Raw genomic sequence first — 19,819 nt, 5'->3', positions numbered from 1 at the left:
CACGACTTTAGACTCGTTACTTAAACTGCAAACGCGTAAGCTTGGCCTGATGGTCACTTCAAAGAGGTCTTCAAATGCAGAACAGAACAGGAACATTCCATGCTGTGATATATCTCACTGGCATGTGCAACATCTAATAGTAATGTATCGTTTCCCCAGTGTTACACAGGCAAAGCGTACTTGGATCGGTCGCAGTAAAACGGGGAGAATTAACTCGATAAAAATCGTCTCGCGAACTGAATAGGTACTCGATTTATGATAATTACGTGAATCGTTTCAATTAAGACTCTTTTGAGAAACAATAGTACTTGGCAGGTATTGAAGACAGGGACAATCCTGGATTTCTCCTGGGAGAGGGTGCACCACAAAGGAATACTATAATTTACGGGTGACGTAAACGAATTTTCCAAGCGAACATAGAAGAAGGGTCATGATTGGGCAATAACATAATGAGAACTACTGTGAATTCATACAACTTTTATAGTGCTTAACATAAAGTCATCACAAATGCGTTGATTAACATTTCATTTTAGCTTTATGGAGATATTCATACCAAGTTGTAAGGATTAAAATATTTGTTGCTTAGATTTGGGGCATTTTCAAAGAGAATCAGAACCTGCAACTTTCAAGAAATTTTCACCCCCGCCTCCCCTTCGGCGACGTTTTTCGCAGCTGGCTCTTTCGTACCCAGCTGCTTATTGCCTCGGCCACAATTTTTTCCCATAACTTAGCCACCCCAGACAATTAGCGGCATAAGTAATGAACGAGGATGGTTTGCTATTCATGTTTGATCTCTCATCAATGTCTTTGACACCTCGGAAATACAACACTGATACAAGATTTAGCGGTTATCGTAGGTCATGAATCACTCATATAATACGGGAAAACTGTATCGAGCCCATATCAGGTCTTACAAGTACATATCACGTAAGAAAGAACGAGAGTGTGAACGCCGGACGACATGAGCAAATCATAAATCACGCATTCCTTCCGGTGGTAACCGAGTTATCGAGAAAAAGTTGGCCAAGAGTAAAAAGATAATAAAAATGATTTAAAAAACAGGTTTTGATAGTGGTAAAAGAAAGAGTAATCAAATTTCCTTTCGTCTAGGGGACTTGGCAAACTATGCGAGGCCGGGGATATTTTCTGTACGCTTGAGAGTTGGCTCGTTTGGAAAGTTATCCAGCCCGTCCGAGCTTTGGTGGCAGTGATCGTCAATTACCCATAAAAACATCTAAAGCGATTCGATTCAAGCCAAGCTTAAGTCGATTCGATACTTATCGACAAAGTCGATAAGATACGCGCAGAACCATCGATTTCGATACAAAGTAAGGGACAAATTTGGAGGTTTTCATTCGTCCACGGTGAATGAGACCAAACTGAGTGAAACGCACAGCACGTGCCATGCGGAAAATTCTCGTTCGACCCATGGTATCGAGGTATAAGCTGGTTTAAAGTTGATTGGCTTTGAAATATTTGAAAGAAAGCGCCAATGGCTGAAAGCACCAAAGACGTCGGTGAAATAACCTAAAACGTTGGCGAAACGACCTAAGACGCTTTTATAGCTAACAACTGGTCGTTAAAGAAACGACCCTTAAGCAAAACGACTTAATCGCTGATAGCCATTCACCACTACTGCAAAAAAAATCTGAGTCCGTATATATTTCCGTTCCAGTCACTACCGGTCAACGTTTCAGCCGGCCAGGTTACATTTCTAGCCTAAACAAAGATGGCGGCAGCCAGCGAATTTCCGACAGAACTGGCGACCCGTCCTTTGGGCCTCACAGCTCTTATGGGACTTGATATTAATCAGAAACCTTTGCACAAAGCTATCTGGGAGTCTTTTTCTGTGAACAGGCATCCTGAGAGAGTTCCACTATCTTTCAGACTTTTACCAATTTATCACGAATTTCCCAAAGCAAAATCAAAGGTGAGCTTTCCTATCGCTTTTAAGTGTAGTTACTCTTAAATCCTTTGATTACGTAAAATTCTTCTTATTTTGGTTACATTTAAGCTCTTTCAGTACAGTGGAAGCTCACCCTTTAAACCCGAACATCAGTATGAATATTCTCCATACTTTTCCCAATACTTTCCTAAGGTAACAATCAAAAACTGTAGTTGGTGATCATTTCCTTTATTCTCATGACCTTAGCTTAATGTTTGATTCTGAGGTTGTATAACAAGGAGAAATTAGATGCTTAAGGGTTAAATGGACACTATTTTCATACAGCAAGGGTGTCTGCATATAGGAAGCTACCACTGTTTCATTTTTCTTATACAATTTTATAAAGAAAGTTCTATGAGTGATTTCCACAAAATCATCAAAAGAGTTAATCACAAATCAATTGTACTCCTGGGTTTTTTTTCCCAAGGAAGCATTCTCTTGCTTCCTTGAGTTCTGACTCTCTCAAACCTTTCCCTCCAAAGATTTCCTTAGTAATTCTCTGTACTGTCTGGCGTACAATTCTTAGGATGTTAGTTCAGAGAATCTGGAATTGGATCAACTAATGATCCTCTAATTTTTTCTTTTTTCTTTTTTCTCATCACTTGTCTGCTTGATATTGCATTGAAATTTTAGAAGTAAGTTCTGTCCCTGTCACTCGCGGGATTTGAAGTGTTAAGAGAACCTTTATCTTTGTAGGTGTGCATGGGGTCTCAGTAACATTTTCCATAAGTGAGGGCAGACACAGCCATGAGTGGGGTCACTAACATTGAAAATCTTAGCAGATAGCCATAGGAATGTAAGACCTCACAGAAGCAGTATGCCTCCTGTAACCAGAGTTACTCAGACCTCTGCTTATGCGAGTATATGCTGGCTTTTTATCACTGAGTCTTGTTTCCTTGTAGCGGTCTACCTATGAGTGGTACATACCAAAGGGTATCTTGAAGACAAAATGGATGCACAAACATCTTTATCTCTCTCCTGCTGTGGTGGTCATGTTTTATGAGTTGGATTGGGATGACGTTCAGTAGAAAGACAGGCAAACTGAATGTGCTTCAAAACTAGAAAGAGTCAGGTAATAACAAGAGAGTGAGAATGTTATCTTACTCCTCTATAACAGTGAACTTTAATTAGCACTAATGACATGACTGAAAATTTTTAAGTAATATGACAAGTGTGGTTTGATTTTTAGACAAGAGGGTTCCATTGTATATATTGATTTTTATGACATTGTACAACTCAGAAACTTTATTCCACACTCTCTAATGGATACACACACAGAATAATATATCAAACTAACACATAAATTTGAGCAAAAAACAATTGTTTAATAAACAAAAGAAAAAGACTTTTGTCCAATCATCAGCTTAATTAACAATTCCTGTGATTTAGAGTGCTATTCAAATAACAACCATGAAATACGTTTGTCATAACAACAGTAAGTGCTCTCGACACTCTGGAAACCTCCTTCTTTACCAAGCGACAATCAGATACTTGTAAGTTATAATAAGAACATTACAACTTTTGAAGTTGTTACTTTCGAACTTATCAGCTCATTGAATGCGAAAAAATATAACCAGTACAATGAATAATTTTGTATTCTATAACTTTATTCCTGCATATTAAACCATTCAAAGCAATCTTTTCATTTCTGAGCAGGACCAGCCTTCAAGACCAGAACACTAAGGTTGCTGTGGTTCTTATCCAAAAGAATGCTCCTCTTCCTCCAGGTAAACATCAATAAATACATAGAAGTCAGAAGATGATGTTGTTAAGTAGAGAGTTTAGATCCATGTTTAGTGTTTTCATGCTAACGTCAAACCATAAGTGACTGCCAGGTCTATCTTAAAAATCTGCCAGAGGCATTACAATGAGAGTTACATGTCATTTATTGAGCTAGGCATGGGCTGGAAAATGGGGAAAAACTGCACCCAAAGTGTTGAGTATGACCCAAGAGTGGTGTCTGTAATCAAGGTCAAGGGCACAGTTTCTTCCCACATAGAAAAACATGATTGTAAAACTGTATTTTAACAAGCTGGACCAGTGACTAGAGTACAATTAGCCAATCAAAGTCAAGAATTTAAGATTCCAGCCTGTTGACATGCTTCAGAAAAAAAATATGTTTAACTTATTTCATATTAGTTCCTGTATCCAAAGATTTGAGTACCCTTCATGGAGGAAATTTTTGCTATTATATTGAATCACAGGTGATGATTTACAAGCACTAGAGAGGGCAGCAACATTGTGCAGTGCATGTGACCTGTCAGCCAAATCATTGTTTGTCCTTCCACATACAGATCACTTGATTGGCTACACAATTAGGTATTTGTTCAAAATTTATCATTTTAGATTGATTTTGATGAGATTAGTTTTCATTGAGTTTGCAACTGATTTTAAAAGCCCAACCTTTGTCAAATGTAGGAAAAGATTTATTTAGTAAGAGTTTCATATTTTTTTTTATTGTATTTATTCTAGCTGATCAAGAAAAGTTACAAAACAGGACACAATAAAGACTAAGTTAGTTAGAATTATTTGGAAAAAGTGACAGTGAAGTAGAAAGAAATTGAAAAGCTTTTACATGAGTAAGCCTCAGACTCTATTAACCCTTTAACTCAGTCTCAAGATTTCATTTATTTTGTAATTCTCTTTACTGTCTACCATACAATTCATGTGATGTTTGTGTGGAGAATTTGGAATTGGATCAACCAATAATTCCCTAATTGATACTTTTCTTTATTCTCATTACTTGTCTGCTTGATATTGTAATGATGTGTAAGGAGAAATTTTGTCTTGGTCACTGGTGGGACTTAAAGGGTTAAACTAACTTTAGACTCACTACAAGTTGTTTAGTTACTTACATGGGATGAGAATGTTTTAAAAATAAGGGAATATCTATCAGAAAATCAGATGTTATCAGCATTTATCAAGACTTTCCCAAGAGAGTTAACAGCCTCTCTATTGATTTGTGTTTTCATCTGATTAACCCTTTAACTCCCAGATCAAATTTGTAATTCTCCTTACTGTCAACCATACAATTCTTATAATATTAGTTTGGAGAATTTTTTATCAGATCAACTACTTATCCCCAAATTGATATTTTTCTTTATTCTCATCTCTAATCTAGTTGATATTGTATTGATATTGTAAGGAGAAATTCTGTCTTGGTCACTCATGGGAGTGAAACAGTTGAATGATCATACTACAAGTTATCGTAGTCATTCATGGGACATGAAATTTATGCAGCTTCAAAATAAAAAAGGAACAGGTTTGAAACTTATGAGATAAATATTTCTTCTTCTTCTTCTTTTTCTTTAAGGCTGGAGAATGCTTTTTATGATTTAGCACAGAGTTATTACCATGGAGAATGTAGGAGAGTTAAAGCCCACAAGGTGAAGTTGTAATTCTGGAAATTTGAGGGAGTAGGGAGAAGGTCAGGTTATTAAAATCCCAGCCAGGGGGAAACAACAAGCCTGTACTTGCTTCATGCTGCAGAAACTAGGGAGATGCAGTGGCCAATGTAATAAACTGTGTCCACAGTTGAATGGTCCTGGTCTAAAATTTATTTTCAACTGTCACTGTCTACATTGTCTTGAATTTTCAACTAGTCAGTAAAAGGGGAAAAGATAGCACTCTGGGTAGGTTTTTGGACTCTTTTGGTTTAACCGCCTTAGTTCAACATAAATTCATGGTAAAGCCATTAGGTTTTTTAGTAGGACACTCCCCTTGTACTAAGTAAATTTCTGTTCTCAGATCAAGGACAGAAAAGTACCGGTAGCTAAAACTGTCTGTTGGAAAATGTGCCAAATTCTGGGTCATATACATGCCTGTATAGCTTGCCTGGTAGCACAATGCAATGTTTCTATAGATTACCTTTTCACTAGCCAGAATTACCATCAAAATAATGTTATGTTGTAGCACAAAAGGTAAAATTTTATCAAAATACAGAATGAAGTGACACTTATTATGTTTTCATGCTCTCTATGATCATTAGGAATTTCTTAACAAAGGAACTCATCAGGTGAGAACTTTATTTTGCAAAAGTGATCTTTGTATGTCAATAATTTGATGTGATGGATTCTACTCAAACTACAGAACTACATTTAGTTAAAGGCTGAGGGAAAGAGTTACCAAGAATAAAAGAAAAAGCTTGTTGATGTCAGCTTTGAAGGGTGTTACTTTGAAATGTTTCTCATCCAGTGTCTTTTTTTTGCTGCCCTCTTATATTCCACCAAAGACATCACTGACCACATTTTGCTTTGCACATGGCCTCAACAATTCATAAATCTCTTATTTTGCTTCTCTATTGTTGTTGTAGCTATTGTTGGTGCGGCACCAATTCAAGGTTGCCTTTTTCAATGAGCTAAGACAAGACCCTCACTCTGCTATCAAGTAAGTTCATCAGTATTTATTTTTTTATTGATCTTGCAATGACAACAATTAGTTGGCCAAAAGGTAGATCTCAGTGTTTCCCTTTTATCGGCTAAGGGGTCAGGAAGGAAAAGGAACTTTCAGGGCTGAAAGCCAACTTTCTGTTAAGAAACTTTTTTGAGAAAAGAAAATATAAAGAGGAAAAATAGAAATGAAAATTTTGAAAAGGACACACTGTGAGAATATTAAACAATATACTTTCAGCTGACAGCAATGCTTGTCCCCAAAATGAAGAGTATGAGCAGCATTTGGTGTAGGATTTTCACAAGGTATCTCAAGGTTTAGAACTAGGACAGTGGAGGAGAAGGAGCAAATTTTTTTATGGAAGAAAATGACAGAGAGTTAAAAGTTTTTCTGCCTTGCCACATGACAGCCAAAGACAGTTTACAAAATTGGCAACTCCTGCCACAGATTTCTTCCCCCAATATTTTCAGTCTTCCTGCCTTGGAGATCTCTCAACATAAACTCTCAAGTTAGTTACATTTCCATATTAACATACCAGACATCAGCTGATTGATGTAAGACTTTTTCAATTTTTAACCCCAGGCACTACAGGCAAGCATACAGTCTTCTTGGAGAAATCAAGACAACTGACATGAACATACTAGAGATCAAAGTTGTTGCTGGATTTATTAATTACAAGGTTTGTGTTTTTTCATATTTTAGAACTCTGGTCAATATATATTTGGTGTATACCATTGTAATAATAGTTACATAAAAGTAATGATGTGAAGAAGACATTGTACATCTTGGATGAGTTAAAGACATGATCTCTTATCATGTAATTTTATATTTTTGGGATTATGTACTCCTTTTGTCAAAGATGCAAGGTAAATTCTTCACCAGATACCTTAATTGTGCTGTTAAATCAAAAGATCTCTGTCTGTAATTCTAAGTCTGAGGTGTACAGCCAAGTCACTCTTAAGTAGGCACTTTAGGGAGATGACCATTTAATAAGTTTATTTTAGAAAAATATAATCAGAAAGTTATGAGTGAACTATGGTACAGTACTTACTGGTAATTATTAATTCTTGAAATCAGTTTACCCACTTAACCATCCAATTTCATTTCAGAATGAAACTACATTATAGAATGTGTTGCTTACAACGTTGATGAAATATTCCTTATTTCTCTCTGATTTTATAACAAACCTGTTGGTGACTGCTTACGAGAAACACAGTACAAAAAAATGTTTCCAACATTTTTTTAATATGGTCACTTACAGGAGTGTTTTGGAAACAGTGACAAACAGAAACAAAATGGTTATTGGCAGAGTGGTCACCAAAAAACCAAATATGTTTGAAAAAATTTGATGCTAAATTTAGCTTCAGTGGAATTTAAATGTCCTATGGGACCATTATATCTGGTAATTTATATCCCTCCTACAACATATATTACAGACTATTGAGTTATCCTGACAACCAAACAGTATTAATCAATTTTTATTAATTGTCTCACAGATTTGTCGTCTAAGTTTCCAAGCATCAGCCCCATTAGATGCCATATCACAATTCAGAAAGCATGTGGATTTGTTTAAGGAAAAGGTTGGCTGCCCTGACTTAGCCTTTGAACACTCAGCCTGGCTCTCCAAACAGTGAGTATTTTTTCTGTTTAGCCTCCTCACTCTTAACTGGAAGGTCTACATTCAGTTTGTTTTTTGGGCACTTACATATGTACAGCTAAAGTACCTCCCTCCACCCCAGAGTTGAAATAAGTATCGGCCAATTATGAAGAGGAATTTGATAAAAATGCTGGGGGTTGGGGGTAGGGGGTAATCTACCAGACCTATATGTAGCATCAAATCCAGAGGGAGAACTTTTAGTCTCTTTATGCTACAGAAACCATGATAAGCTTTGATGTGGTGAGTCCTCTTTGGTTTGTGTTCTAGAAGGTTTTTGCTTTCAAAGAAACCCAAGCTGTGACCAGGATCTAACAACTCTTGTTTCTTAACAACATTAGATCAAGAACAGGTCAAGTTGAAGTGAAATTTTTAACTGAACTTTTCAACATAATGGAACCGAAGTGATGAAAAACAGGAGACTTTTAAATAATTTGTTAGTCAGTTCAATGATGAATAATTGTCAAATTTAATACAACATGCTGCATGGTAGGGAATTATAGAGGCTTAATCAATAACAAACTATGTGAAAAATTAATACAGGTTCAGTTTATTTGGAGAACTGTTTGATGAAGCCATCAGAAATGGTTTAACCGCCTTACAGGTAACAATGTAGAAGATCTGTGTTGGCATATTGGTTCAATGAATGAAATATTTATTTATTAAATCTACAAACAACAATACATCTGTAAGAAGAGAAAGAAATTCTTACTAATTATGTTACTAAGTATTCTGAATTGGTATTTAGAATAAAGAAAAAATTGTCTCCCATTATGTTATATCTCTTATGATAATTGTATGCAATATAATGGAGTGTTTTTCTGTTTTAAAGGTACTTTTTTGTCATCTCTTAACAATCATGGAGATCTTTTCTCCCCTAATTAAATTTTGGCTATAAACAGAGAGAGGCACCTTAATAAATAGGATTGATGTAAATGTGCCCAAACAAATCTGGTCTAGTGACTGATTAGAGTGTCCAAATCAGTCATACTCTCAGATTCTGGTAAAGACTTAACTGTTACTTTATCACAGACTCAACACCCAGGATTTTACTATCAACAAGCAGCAAACAATGCCATTGTCAGGAGACAGCTTTGCCAGGGCTTGTGTCATGTAAGTAAAATTATTATCATGCCAGAGGATTGCTGAGAAAGATCTGAAGGAACAGTGACAGACACAAACTCAAAGGAGCAATATTTTTCTTAATGAAAGTGACCATTTTTTTATCATTAGTTGAAACTTACCAATAAAAATTTGAAGACTAGAACTGTCTGACTAAGGTAATTTTGAAGTACAAATTATTTCCAAAGAACTTTTCCTGGAGGGCCTTACCCAGATAAATTGGGCTACATACTTGTGCACATGGGTGGAAATAGCTACAATGGAGGTCAAAGCTTGTTCGGACAGTTATCAAAAAGATATCCTATATCCAAACATATTACAAAAGGCCATCTTTTGCCAATTCAGCTGTGTACACAGAACTCCCCCCCCTCTAGCAATGTTGGTAAAGCCTAAGTTTAGGCACTACATCCTGGTAACGTTTACAAAGCACACAAAATTTGAAATTGTTTGGGGGAGGGGCAGGGAAGGTTTTGATATAAGTAATATTGCCTTAGACTTTAAACCACCCTTGTAGTGTGGGATAATGTTGAATGTAAACTAGTGGCAAGAAAGGGTCATAGATTCCCTTCAGAGTACACCTAACCAAAAACCAATTAACTACCACTCAAAAGGGTCATTTGTTTTCTGCATGTAATTAACTTTTATTGTTCATTGAGTCTGATGAGTTACTTTTTAGTTAATACATTGGAATCTGTTATTAATTCATCTCTAGACTACCACTCCACTTACTATGAATCCCTTAGAAAATGCTGGAAATCTCGACTTCTATGGTCAGAGACCTTGGAGACAAGGTTTTCAAGGTAACTGCAAATATATAATTTTTTTCCTCTGGCAGTGTTTTTTAGAGTAAGTACAAAAGGTGTTGAGACACTCAGTAAGTTTCCTTTGCTAAACCATGTACTGGTTGAAAAGCTCAGTGTTAGAATTTTGTTCCATTAGATGAGAGAAAACTTTTTGTGTATTAAAAACACTCTGTCAGAAAAAAAATTTTAAAACTTTTTTTTTTTGAGCTTATTTGAAACTTGATCTGTTGAGATGCAATACTTTCCTTTAATTTGTAGAACTGCTGGGTTCATTTGACTTAATATATTTGTAGGAATAGAACCACCAGATGCAGGAATAGAGAAGGCTGGAATTATAGCCTTGCAGTCCCAAGAAATCCAAGTGGACCATTCTGTAAGTGTACTGTATTGTTTGGCAGACTTTCATTTCAAGAAAATTAAGATCAGATAAATGTCAGGGAGAAGTCATGGTGACAAATTAAGTTTAAATGCAAGGTTAATATGACTGTGAATTTTTGGTTGTGCACAATTGCATCAATGAGCTTTCTAGCCAAACCAAAGCAATTATGAATTTGAAATCCCAATTGCCAGTATTACATAATACCTTGTTAGCAAATACTCTTACCATCAATCTTTTTATTTATGCTAACCTACTTTGTATATTTGGTTGAGGTACTTAGAATATTGACTCCTTTTTTTTTTTCTCTCACAGTGGGTTATCATTCCCCTTCTCAGTAGTGCAGTGGCTCAGTTTAAAAAGTACAAATCACCCAGGATGAAGAGATACCTGAGTAAGTTCTCTCTTTTTTTAATTTAACCCTTTAAACCCTAAGAGTGGCCAGCATCAAATTTCTCCCTAAAATATCAGCCCTGAATCACATGTTAAGGTCATGAGAATAAAGGAAATGATCACCAACCAAAGAGGCTTTTGATTGGTGAACAAAATCTCCTTGTCAGCACCTTTAGTTAGGAAATGTATAAAGAACAGTATGGGGAATATATAGACTGATTTTAGAGTGTAAAGGGTTAAGAACTTAGCAAGATGCAACTAAAAGCTTTTGTTTCCTCATGACAATGTAGTGCTTTTAAAAGTTTTTTTTATTAAATTTACGAAGCAGAGTGATATAGTGTACATAGTCGAGGTCTATTGGCTTTTCTTATCTAATTATCAATATGACAATAATATGCAATAAGAATACTTGATAAAACATAAGGATACAACTGTACGTTGAATAGTAGTTACAATGATGATTAATATCGTATATGGATAACTGGGCAAGCTAATCATTTTCTACTGTATGCTCTGAAGTTCTTTCATGTTCACGTTAAAAGCAAGTCTTTTTTGTTAATTCTGCAGTGGTTCAGATGGGTGAGGAGTATTACCATGCTAGAGATTACAGTAAAGCCTTATTGTGAGTGTAGCATAAGAGAATGTTTCAGTTTGGAATCAGTAGTGATCAAGTATTGTACCACAGGCAGGCCAGGCCGTTTGAAGCGTCTTCCTATGAAATTTCTTTCGGCCGGAGGCCGTTGCGTGAAAGTAATTTCGTGAAAAGACGCTAACATACCACAAAATGAGTTGATTAATATTCCATTTAACTTTATTGAGGAATTCAGACCAAAATGTAATTTAGATATGCATTTTTCAGGGCTTTATTCATAACCCTCGTAGATTTCTTCTTTAAGGTTGTTGGGAAAAGTCACCTGGGATTACCGCAGAGAAAAATGGTGGTCACTTCTTACGTCAGTTTTAATCACATCACTGAGGTACTGTTGTTTTGTAGTAAGTGAGACAAGATTTGTACTCTCCAGCTCTTGTTTCTGAGAACTCAACATATAAACATTTTCAGTTGAAATAATCTGAATTTACTTGGTTTTGCATTACCTTGCTTTGTAATTGGTCTTGAAAACACGCGCCACCCTCTCAACCAATCAGGTGTAAAATTGAAACCAATGGCGCATTGGTAATGCGCGTTTTCCCGCGCTTCAGGCAGCTTACTTGTTTCCTCTGTAAGTTATCACTTGTGATATTTATCTTCACTGTGATTGGTTGTGGTTGGCAACACGTTATTGAAAAGCCCTCAAGCGTGAGAATCAGGGATACTACGTCGAGGTTGGTGGAAGTTTGGCTCATTTACGACACGGACACAGCCAACTCGGACAGACGGAATAATTCCACGTCTGTTCAGTTGGACTGCTACAATGCCAAAAATCTAAGTTTGTCTTCTTGTTTAACGTCAAATTATTGCCAAGAGGTTGTTTATGAATAGCAATTTTAGTGTAAAACGTTCAAAATAGTTTTTCTCAACTTCAAGTTTTAGGTATATTTATTCGTATATCCTTAGTCTTCTTAACTCTTGTTGCAGGTGTGCTTACTTGGTTGGCAATGTGGAGGAATATATCACCCTTTCGCTTGAATTGACGGGAAGATGTATCCTTGAAAATGCTGCCTATCATTTGAATAACTGACTGTAGTATTTTTTTCTGGGTGAAGTGATTCTTTCGGGTAGAGTTATTTTCAATGCAAAGTGATCTGGGATTGCATTGGTGTAACTTAGCTTCGTTATGTTATTGGTCAAGAAAACTCGCGCCATTTTCTCAACCAATCAGATGCAAAACTAAAACCAACCACGACTTGGTCTTCCGCGTTTTCCCGCGTTTCAGGCAGGGTGCCTGTTTTTGCTTTGAGTTCCTATTGGTTCTTCATGCTAGTCACTCTTATGGGTTAAAGGGTTAAATTGGTTTCCAAGTCAGGTGGAGAGGCTGAAAAGTGCCTTCAAAACGCAAGGTATTCTTGGGCAACCAACTAGTAAGGTTGCAAAATTTGGGAATTTTAGGATAATATTGACATTTGTAGTTGTATAAAGCGGTACAGATTTTGCCTAAGTCAAATTCACTGCGGTGTAATACGTTAGTAAAACATCTTACCCAACATTTGTTATTGTATTAGTGGTAAAGTCCTTGATTCAAGAAAACATCAGATGTTGAAAATTCACCTGAAGAGAAAACAAGATGTCAGACTAATCTTATTCACGTCATGTCGGTAAGGACTTACTGCCAATGGTCGTTTAAAGAGGATTTATGGAGGAACTTTTATTGTAGAACGAGTTTACGCTGATTCTTTCTGTTTTTGTCATCTACGACCCTGACACTGGTGATTTAGACATGGAAAGCACGCGCGCGGCTGAACGCGAGTTAAAAACGCGGGAAAGAGAGTTTCCTTGCCCGCATGGCTGGTCTTTCGCGCGTGGATAACTCGCTTTTTGTCGAGCGCTACTATTACAGGATGAGCATGTTACGAAAGACAACTGAATTCTTATCACTGTATCATGTTTCATTTCTAATTTTTCATTGGAATTACAAACAGAATGAATGTCCTGAGCCCGAGCCAGGCTGTGACTTTGAAGCAGTGGAAGAAGCTAAAGAGCTATGGAAAACACTTAAAGTGACACCACAGGCACCCCAAGTATTTACCATACAGATGGAACAAATAGCACCATTTGGTGAGAAAATGTCAATTCTACTGTGTATTTTTTTTTCACAGTTTACAGAGGCGGAAACTGAATTTAGCTGTAGAAACTCCTAAATTCAATTTCCAAATACAGCAACCAAAATCTTGCAGGGTAGAAAAAAACTCTTCTTTAATACCCTTTGAAACCAAGGCTTGATAAGGTGACGGGTAAAATTTTTAAGTTCAAAATATTAATGAATGAATGAATTTATTTTATTTGTTTTATGCAAAGTGTGATATTGTAATATTTCCTGTTGTTTTCAATTTTGTTCTTCCTTCAGTGGAATGCAAGACAGTCTTCAAGTCAGTTTCAACTACAGCAGATTCTACCATCCTTCTTCAAATTTTCTTAAGGTTTGTAATGTCCTCTTAGAGTCGCTTAATCCAAAACAGCTTTCACCCTTAACTCTCAAGCTCTTATTAATTCTCCAAACCAATGACAGATTTTTCTTTTGATGGTGAGTCATGAGAATTTCGTTTTATACGTGACAAACAGATTCCATGATGCCGTGTGTCTGTTCATTAACAGATCACAGACGACGTCAAAATGTTGGAAATAACAAAAAAGTGGTACATTTTCACGTCTGCACTGAAATTATTTAGCTCTGTTATGCATGGTAACGATTCGGTGATTCTTTGTGAACGTTATGAAGCACGCGATCTGACCTTAAACCTCTCTGGTTTTCACTCTGAACGCTTGGAAAAGGCTAATTTCGTACCTGATCTGCAGGAAAGCATTTCCTACGTGTAGGGCTAGACATGTTATCATGCTATGAGGATTTGGTGTTATATTTGACAAACAGATCCCCTGATGCCATACGTCTGTTCCATAATAGATCACAGACGACGCTAAAATGCTGGAAAGAACCAAAAGTGATACATTTTGACGTCATCTGTAATTTATTATTGAACAGACGCACCGTAACATGTCGTTTCTTTCTTGAATATCCCTTAATGGATCATTTTCTTAATTCTCGTAAACTGTCTTCGTTAAAAATTATCAAAGTATGGAGAATGTAAGTTCTGATTACTCATGGGAATGATATGGTTAAGAGGAAGCTTTTAAGAGACCACAACCTTGGTTCAAAACTGTCAGCACTGAAGTTATTTAGTTCTATTATGCATGGTGACGATTCGGTGATTCATTGAGAGCGCTTTTCAATTGAGTGTTGTACAGCAACCTAAAATAACCTCTACGGCAACTCAGGATAAAGGAAAATATCACGAGAAGCTTACGAAAACTCAGCGTACAAACAAACTGCCATAAAGAGCGGGAAAAGGCGGGAGATTGGTAGAGATAGAGGCTCGACTTTTCAAGACCGATCTTTGACCGTAACGAATAAAAACTGATGTAGTTCCGGATTACCATTGACAATCAATTGAAAGTTGTTCTAAATAAAGGTCTAAACACTTGTTATTGTTGTGTGTTGTTATATTTCAGGGTTTCTTGCCCATTTCCCATCCGATTCTCGAAGATTGCCGTTTTCTTTAGCAATCAGGTAAGTTAAAATATTCCTACATATATTAGGCTAGTGTTTCGTTGTTTCGCCAAAATATGAAAGCACAGTTTAGTCTCGAGCTTACAATAGCAAGGTAACTACCACAGCTAACCGGAACGAAGGTCGACCATAAAATCCACCGAGGAGAACTGATATCAAACAACTGTGTACAATAGTAAGTGTAGGAAACGCGGATGATAAAGGCATGATTGGTTTGGTTTTGCATGATGATGTCTTATTGTCTATGATCTTGAAGGCGTCAAAAGCAAAAAGTAATCATTTGTGGTCACTTCGGGTGTGAATCGCAACATTTCGACTGCATACTGCCAGTCTTCTTCAGGCGATGAGGTCGACCAAGTACGCGTCACTAATATGCTCTTGTGCTCAGCTGTGATTGGAATTTCACGGCTGTGATTGCATGCTTGGAACAGGCTAATTTCGTGTCTGCCTGCCTGTAATCATGCCATGACACTCTGGAAGTTAATTTGGTTGCATTTTCTACTGGCCTGACTCAATTTTCTTTTATCTTTTATCTTAGTTTTATAACCAACAGTGTGTTGTTGAGACTGGGTCCGCTCAAGGGGAGGGTGGATTGTATCTTCTTCCAGCAAAGACCAAAGTCATACCGTTTCAACTAGTGCCCCAGCCTGAGGATGTTGGAAAACTACTTCAGGTAAAAAATTACTGAAATACTTCGCCATACGAGTCTTTGCACTTATCAATAATTTATTCGTGTGAAATGATAATGTTGCAGTCAGGTTACGAGACTAGTAGCCTAAAGAGGAAAAGCTAATGGTCTTTTACTAGAAACTATCTTTAGAGTATTGCTGCCAGTCCAAAGTAAGATTGCCCCCCTCCCCCCGCTTCCCGCACTTATCATTCCTAGGTGTAGAGTAAAGAATTTATGGAAAACACTTAAAGTGACCCAGGGCTCAAAGCCAGATCTCTCGGTAGTGTCACCGGAAAAGTTTGACAGAAAACTTTTTTCCGGAGGAGACTGCTTTAAAAGAGACTTCAGATTTAAGCTTTCTTCGTTGTGGTTCCTAGGTCACCTCCGTTGCTCTGGAGTTGGGGTCCCATGTCTCGGTATGCTGTACTGGTGTAGAGTGGCTGGGGAGGGGAGACTGGTAACCAAAGCCTCCCCTTTGTGTCATACGGCTTAAAATCCGCCAGCAAGGAGGATCAGTTTGACTGGGATGAGTTGAAGGTCATCTCGAAAAATTAAGTAAGTCATGCTTGTTTTCCATTGAATCTTTAGCTACGGAGTGGAGTAAATATGAACAATTATTAACAGACATAGAGGTGAATTGTTGTTTCAGTTTGTACCACACAAACTGAATAACTAGTGGTCCAAAACATTTTTAACGTATCTACCTCCCAGTTAGCCAATTAGTGCGCGCAAAGAACGGTATCCACTTGAATGGTAATTGCTTACAGGCTTGAATCACATGGCACTGAGAGTTCTTCGGAAAGTAATTAGTCAAATGAATAATCACGACCTCAGTAAGGTGGAATTTATTGTTGATATCAGTTCCCTTCGCGAACTCTTTACGCCAGAATTGAACCGCGCAAGCCTAAAGTTAATATCACACTGAAGCATGAACCACCCGCCCTCGTAAACGAGCTTTATGAACTTCAGCTGGTTGTTGAGAGCTTGGAAGATACACCGCTGAGAGACAGGTATGCCTTTTCAGTGTGTTTTTATCTCAGTGTTAAAAAAGAACGTGAACCAGTTTTCTCCTCTCCTACCGTCTATTTTTTATCTGAAAGTAATGCAACATGTCTTTGCCTTTCTCACATTTTCGTGCTTTTGTCGGTTTTCGTGAACCTAACTCCTCTTTCAAGCGTTACAACAACAATATGTACCTTTTTTTTAGAGCATGGCTTGGATTTCATGATGAGCAGGAATCTCCCGAAAGAGGTGAGTTTTTAAAAACAACAACGTCTTCCCGAATATTATATTCTGATATGTCAGTGAAGATATTCAATCTGGGAGAGCCTGGGTATTTTCCTTCGTTGGAAGATTAGAGCGTTAAAGCGCTTTTTGCTTGAGCGTCGTAAACCAAAACCACAGGAATCACAACAGCCAATCAGAAGAAAGGAAAATAACTTTAAGAGCCAATTAGAGTTCAAGGTAAAACCGAAGTTTTACATCTGATTGGTGGAGAGAGTGGCGCTAGTTTTCTGGACCAATCACACAGCGAAGTTAGGCAAAAATTTAATTTTTGTTGATATGTTTTCGTTCAAAATGTCAAGTTTCTGTTAATTGTATTCCCAGGCGCTTTGATTTACTCAGAAGTACCCGCAGCAGATCAGGCTGAGAGAGATGCAACGAACTTTTTGGAATTTACTGTGGATGGAATGACTGATAAGGTATGAGAGGTTGTATAAAGGATGATACTTGGCCGTGTATGGCTACGAATTTTATCTTCGACCCTTGCGTCTCTACCTTTAACCAAGAAGCTATGCATTTCAGAGTGAAATTTGATTTGCGACACGTGAGTTGCTTCAGATTTGTGTACAGAAAACTTGGATGGTGGTGGTGAATTTATTGTTTTGTTCACATTGAGAACCTCATGACACAAGCTGAATTTTTATCCTTTTTAGACGTTTTTGGTGTGTAGTATGGCTATTTTTTTTTACGATGTTGCCGTATTTTGACAACCGATTCAAATTTAAAACCAACGAATGAAAATACGCAGTGATACTATACACCAAAACTTCTAATAAGTTATTCGTTATCCAACTGAGTTATTTATACGAAAAAGTCGTCCCTTCTTTTCTCCAATAAACCAACTCACGGAAAGCATAGCTAACCTGTCAAAAAGGTTTTTTTTTTTAATCTTTCTTATTCTATTTACAAAACATGACGCTAACGACATTGCTGATCCTAGCAGTATGCTGGACGCGTGTCATATATGAGCTTCGTAAAGGGCATTACTTACCATGGAGTCTCTGTGGCTCAGTGGTAAAGCATCGGAACGCGGAATCCGAATCCTACAATTGTGACTAGACGAAAAACACCTTTCTCTTTTTCTTTACCGATCTTAAAACTAACCATCTTTTTACTCTATTAATAAGGTTTTTTTTTTCAGTACAAAGTAACCAACTGTCGAAGTAACCGTACAATATCGAGGGTAATTTGTACTCGTTGCGCGCGTTATTTCTTTTTGATATTCCATGTAGTGCTGTTGGATTAAAAAAACTGCCTTCACTTCGTTTGTCTGGTGTGCAGGAAAATAAGGCTTTAACACCAATGAACCATCGTAGTTCACGTCTTGCATATTATCAATGTGTCCCTTTCGTCTTTTCTTTCTAGATCGAGAGGTCGTACTTCGTCAAATGCTCTCAAGTAGGATCGGGGACTGTAACAGCAAAGGTATAATACTTAAGTAAGCTATAATTGTACCTTTAATCACAATTCTTTGGGCGTCTATTTAGAGACCTCAAGTCAAATTGTCGTGCAATAGGTAGCCTGCAGAAGAGGCGTTTTTAAGGCGAACGAGGATTAGAGAAAGGGGAGGAGTGCCTTATTTTTCCCCGCCTTTCCCTCGTACGTCACTTCCGCTTGCCTCCGTTCGCCCTATTGTGCATGTTCTGCGGGCTATGCGTTTCCGTTCAGTACGTAGTTAATAGATCTCTATACAATACCTTTAGATACGTAATATCTTTGTATGTTCTTACTCTCTTAGGATCGAGTTTCAAGTTAAGATATCTTGCATTCTTTGAAAAGATTCCTATCAATGCTTAATCATCCTAATCATTTGCTTATTTTTTTATTTATTTTTTTTTATGCAGATTATCTATACTGTAGATGTCCAAGTTGAACCAAATTCTTCGCCAGTCACCTGTACCTGTGCCAAGGTGAGATCACTCTTTTGTGTCTTAAAAGTAAAAGTAAGGCTACCTCTCAGTATTTCCACATTTCATTTTAATTCTCGTTCGCTTTGTTATGTAGTTGCACTTGTGAATGTGACTTGCACTATTAACATGGAGCGCTTTTCGGTTGACTGTCATAAAACCAAAACCAAAGCAATCACAACGGCTAATCAGAAGAAAGGAAAATAACTGAAAGAGCCAATGAGAACTCAAAAGAAAAACAACAATACCCAAAGGGCGGGAAAATGTGGCTTTAGTATTGCATCTGATTGGTTTAGAAAGTGGCGCGAGTTTTCTGGACCAATGATAGAACGCAAGTAATCTCAGATTTCTTTCGACACGCAATTAAAAAATCCTCTACCTGGTGAATACAAAATCACGGTGACTTTTTGCTTTCTTCTTTCTCTACTGTCCTGATTTATACCCGCCTTAGGAGGAAAGTGTTGTTATCAAGACTGTTATGCCATTTGAAATCTCTTTGTCTCTGACAGGTAAGGGAAAAAAGGCAATATTTTTTACGATGTAATTTTACGTCTCTTTGAATCGATCAAACTTGCGTTTTTGGCTATGTTAGCAAACTTGCTCTCGCTCTTGTCTCAAATATTTTTTATTACATTGAAAGTTATGGCATAAATTAATGCATCTATAAATCCGTCAAAAATTTTTGATCGCTGCATAACTCTACGAATATAAACCTGGTCTGGTGCATCAAGAAACACTTTCTGACTAACACGCATCTGAATGAGGGTGCTGTGGTTTGAATTGATGATTAGCGCTAAGTTGTCTTTTACCACGCGATGAAAATTCAATTGTAAGGTTCCTATACAAAGTAACGCAGTGTCTAGGCTAGTAAAAAAATGAATTTATAATTTCGCGAATGGCTAAATGCGTTTACTGCTTCTTGTAGCGCCATACGTCAACCGCAGCTTAATGTATGGCAGCAGCGTTGAGTTCCAAACGGGCGCTTAGATAGTTTGCCATCGGGTTTTCCGTTCACAGACCACACAAATTTGGTTGATTTCAAGTTGTTGTTTTGAA

General features: G+C 37.2%; 1 protein-coding gene across 1 annotated transcript; it reads left to right on the top strand.

Annotated features, from left to right (window-relative positions):
- Positions 1-1,729: 1,729 nt before the first annotated feature.
- On the top strand, positions 1,730-16,824 carry LOC131780407 (trafficking protein particle complex subunit 11-like). Its single transcript, XM_066162908.1, is given in 25 exon segments — positions 1,730-1,930; positions 2,848-3,017; positions 3,602-3,672; positions 4,150-4,264; positions 5,259-5,331; positions 5,934-5,960; positions 6,258-6,331; positions 6,917-7,013; positions 7,831-7,964; positions 8,532-8,592; positions 9,021-9,101; positions 9,823-9,910; positions 10,207-10,286; positions 10,605-10,683; positions 11,250-11,304; positions 11,579-11,659; positions 12,259-12,323; positions 12,874-12,935; positions 13,260-13,395; positions 13,685-13,757; positions 14,845-14,902; positions 15,441-15,575; positions 15,950-16,127; positions 16,460-16,582; positions 16,780-16,824. Coding segments are annotated over 23 exon segments (2,100 nt in total). The 3' UTR covers positions 16,034-16,127; positions 16,460-16,582; positions 16,780-16,824.
- The last annotated feature ends 2,995 nt before the right edge of the window (positions 16,825-19,819 follow it).

The sequence above is a fragment of the Pocillopora verrucosa genome, chromosome 2, assembly GCF_036669915.1.
Source record: "Pocillopora verrucosa isolate sample1 chromosome 2, ASM3666991v2, whole genome shotgun sequence".
In the NCBI taxonomy this organism is placed as follows: domain Eukaryota; kingdom Metazoa; phylum Cnidaria; class Anthozoa; order Scleractinia; family Pocilloporidae; genus Pocillopora; species Pocillopora verrucosa.
Note: the sequence above shows the minus strand (reverse complement) of the source record. Positions and strands in the feature narration are given on the sequence as shown.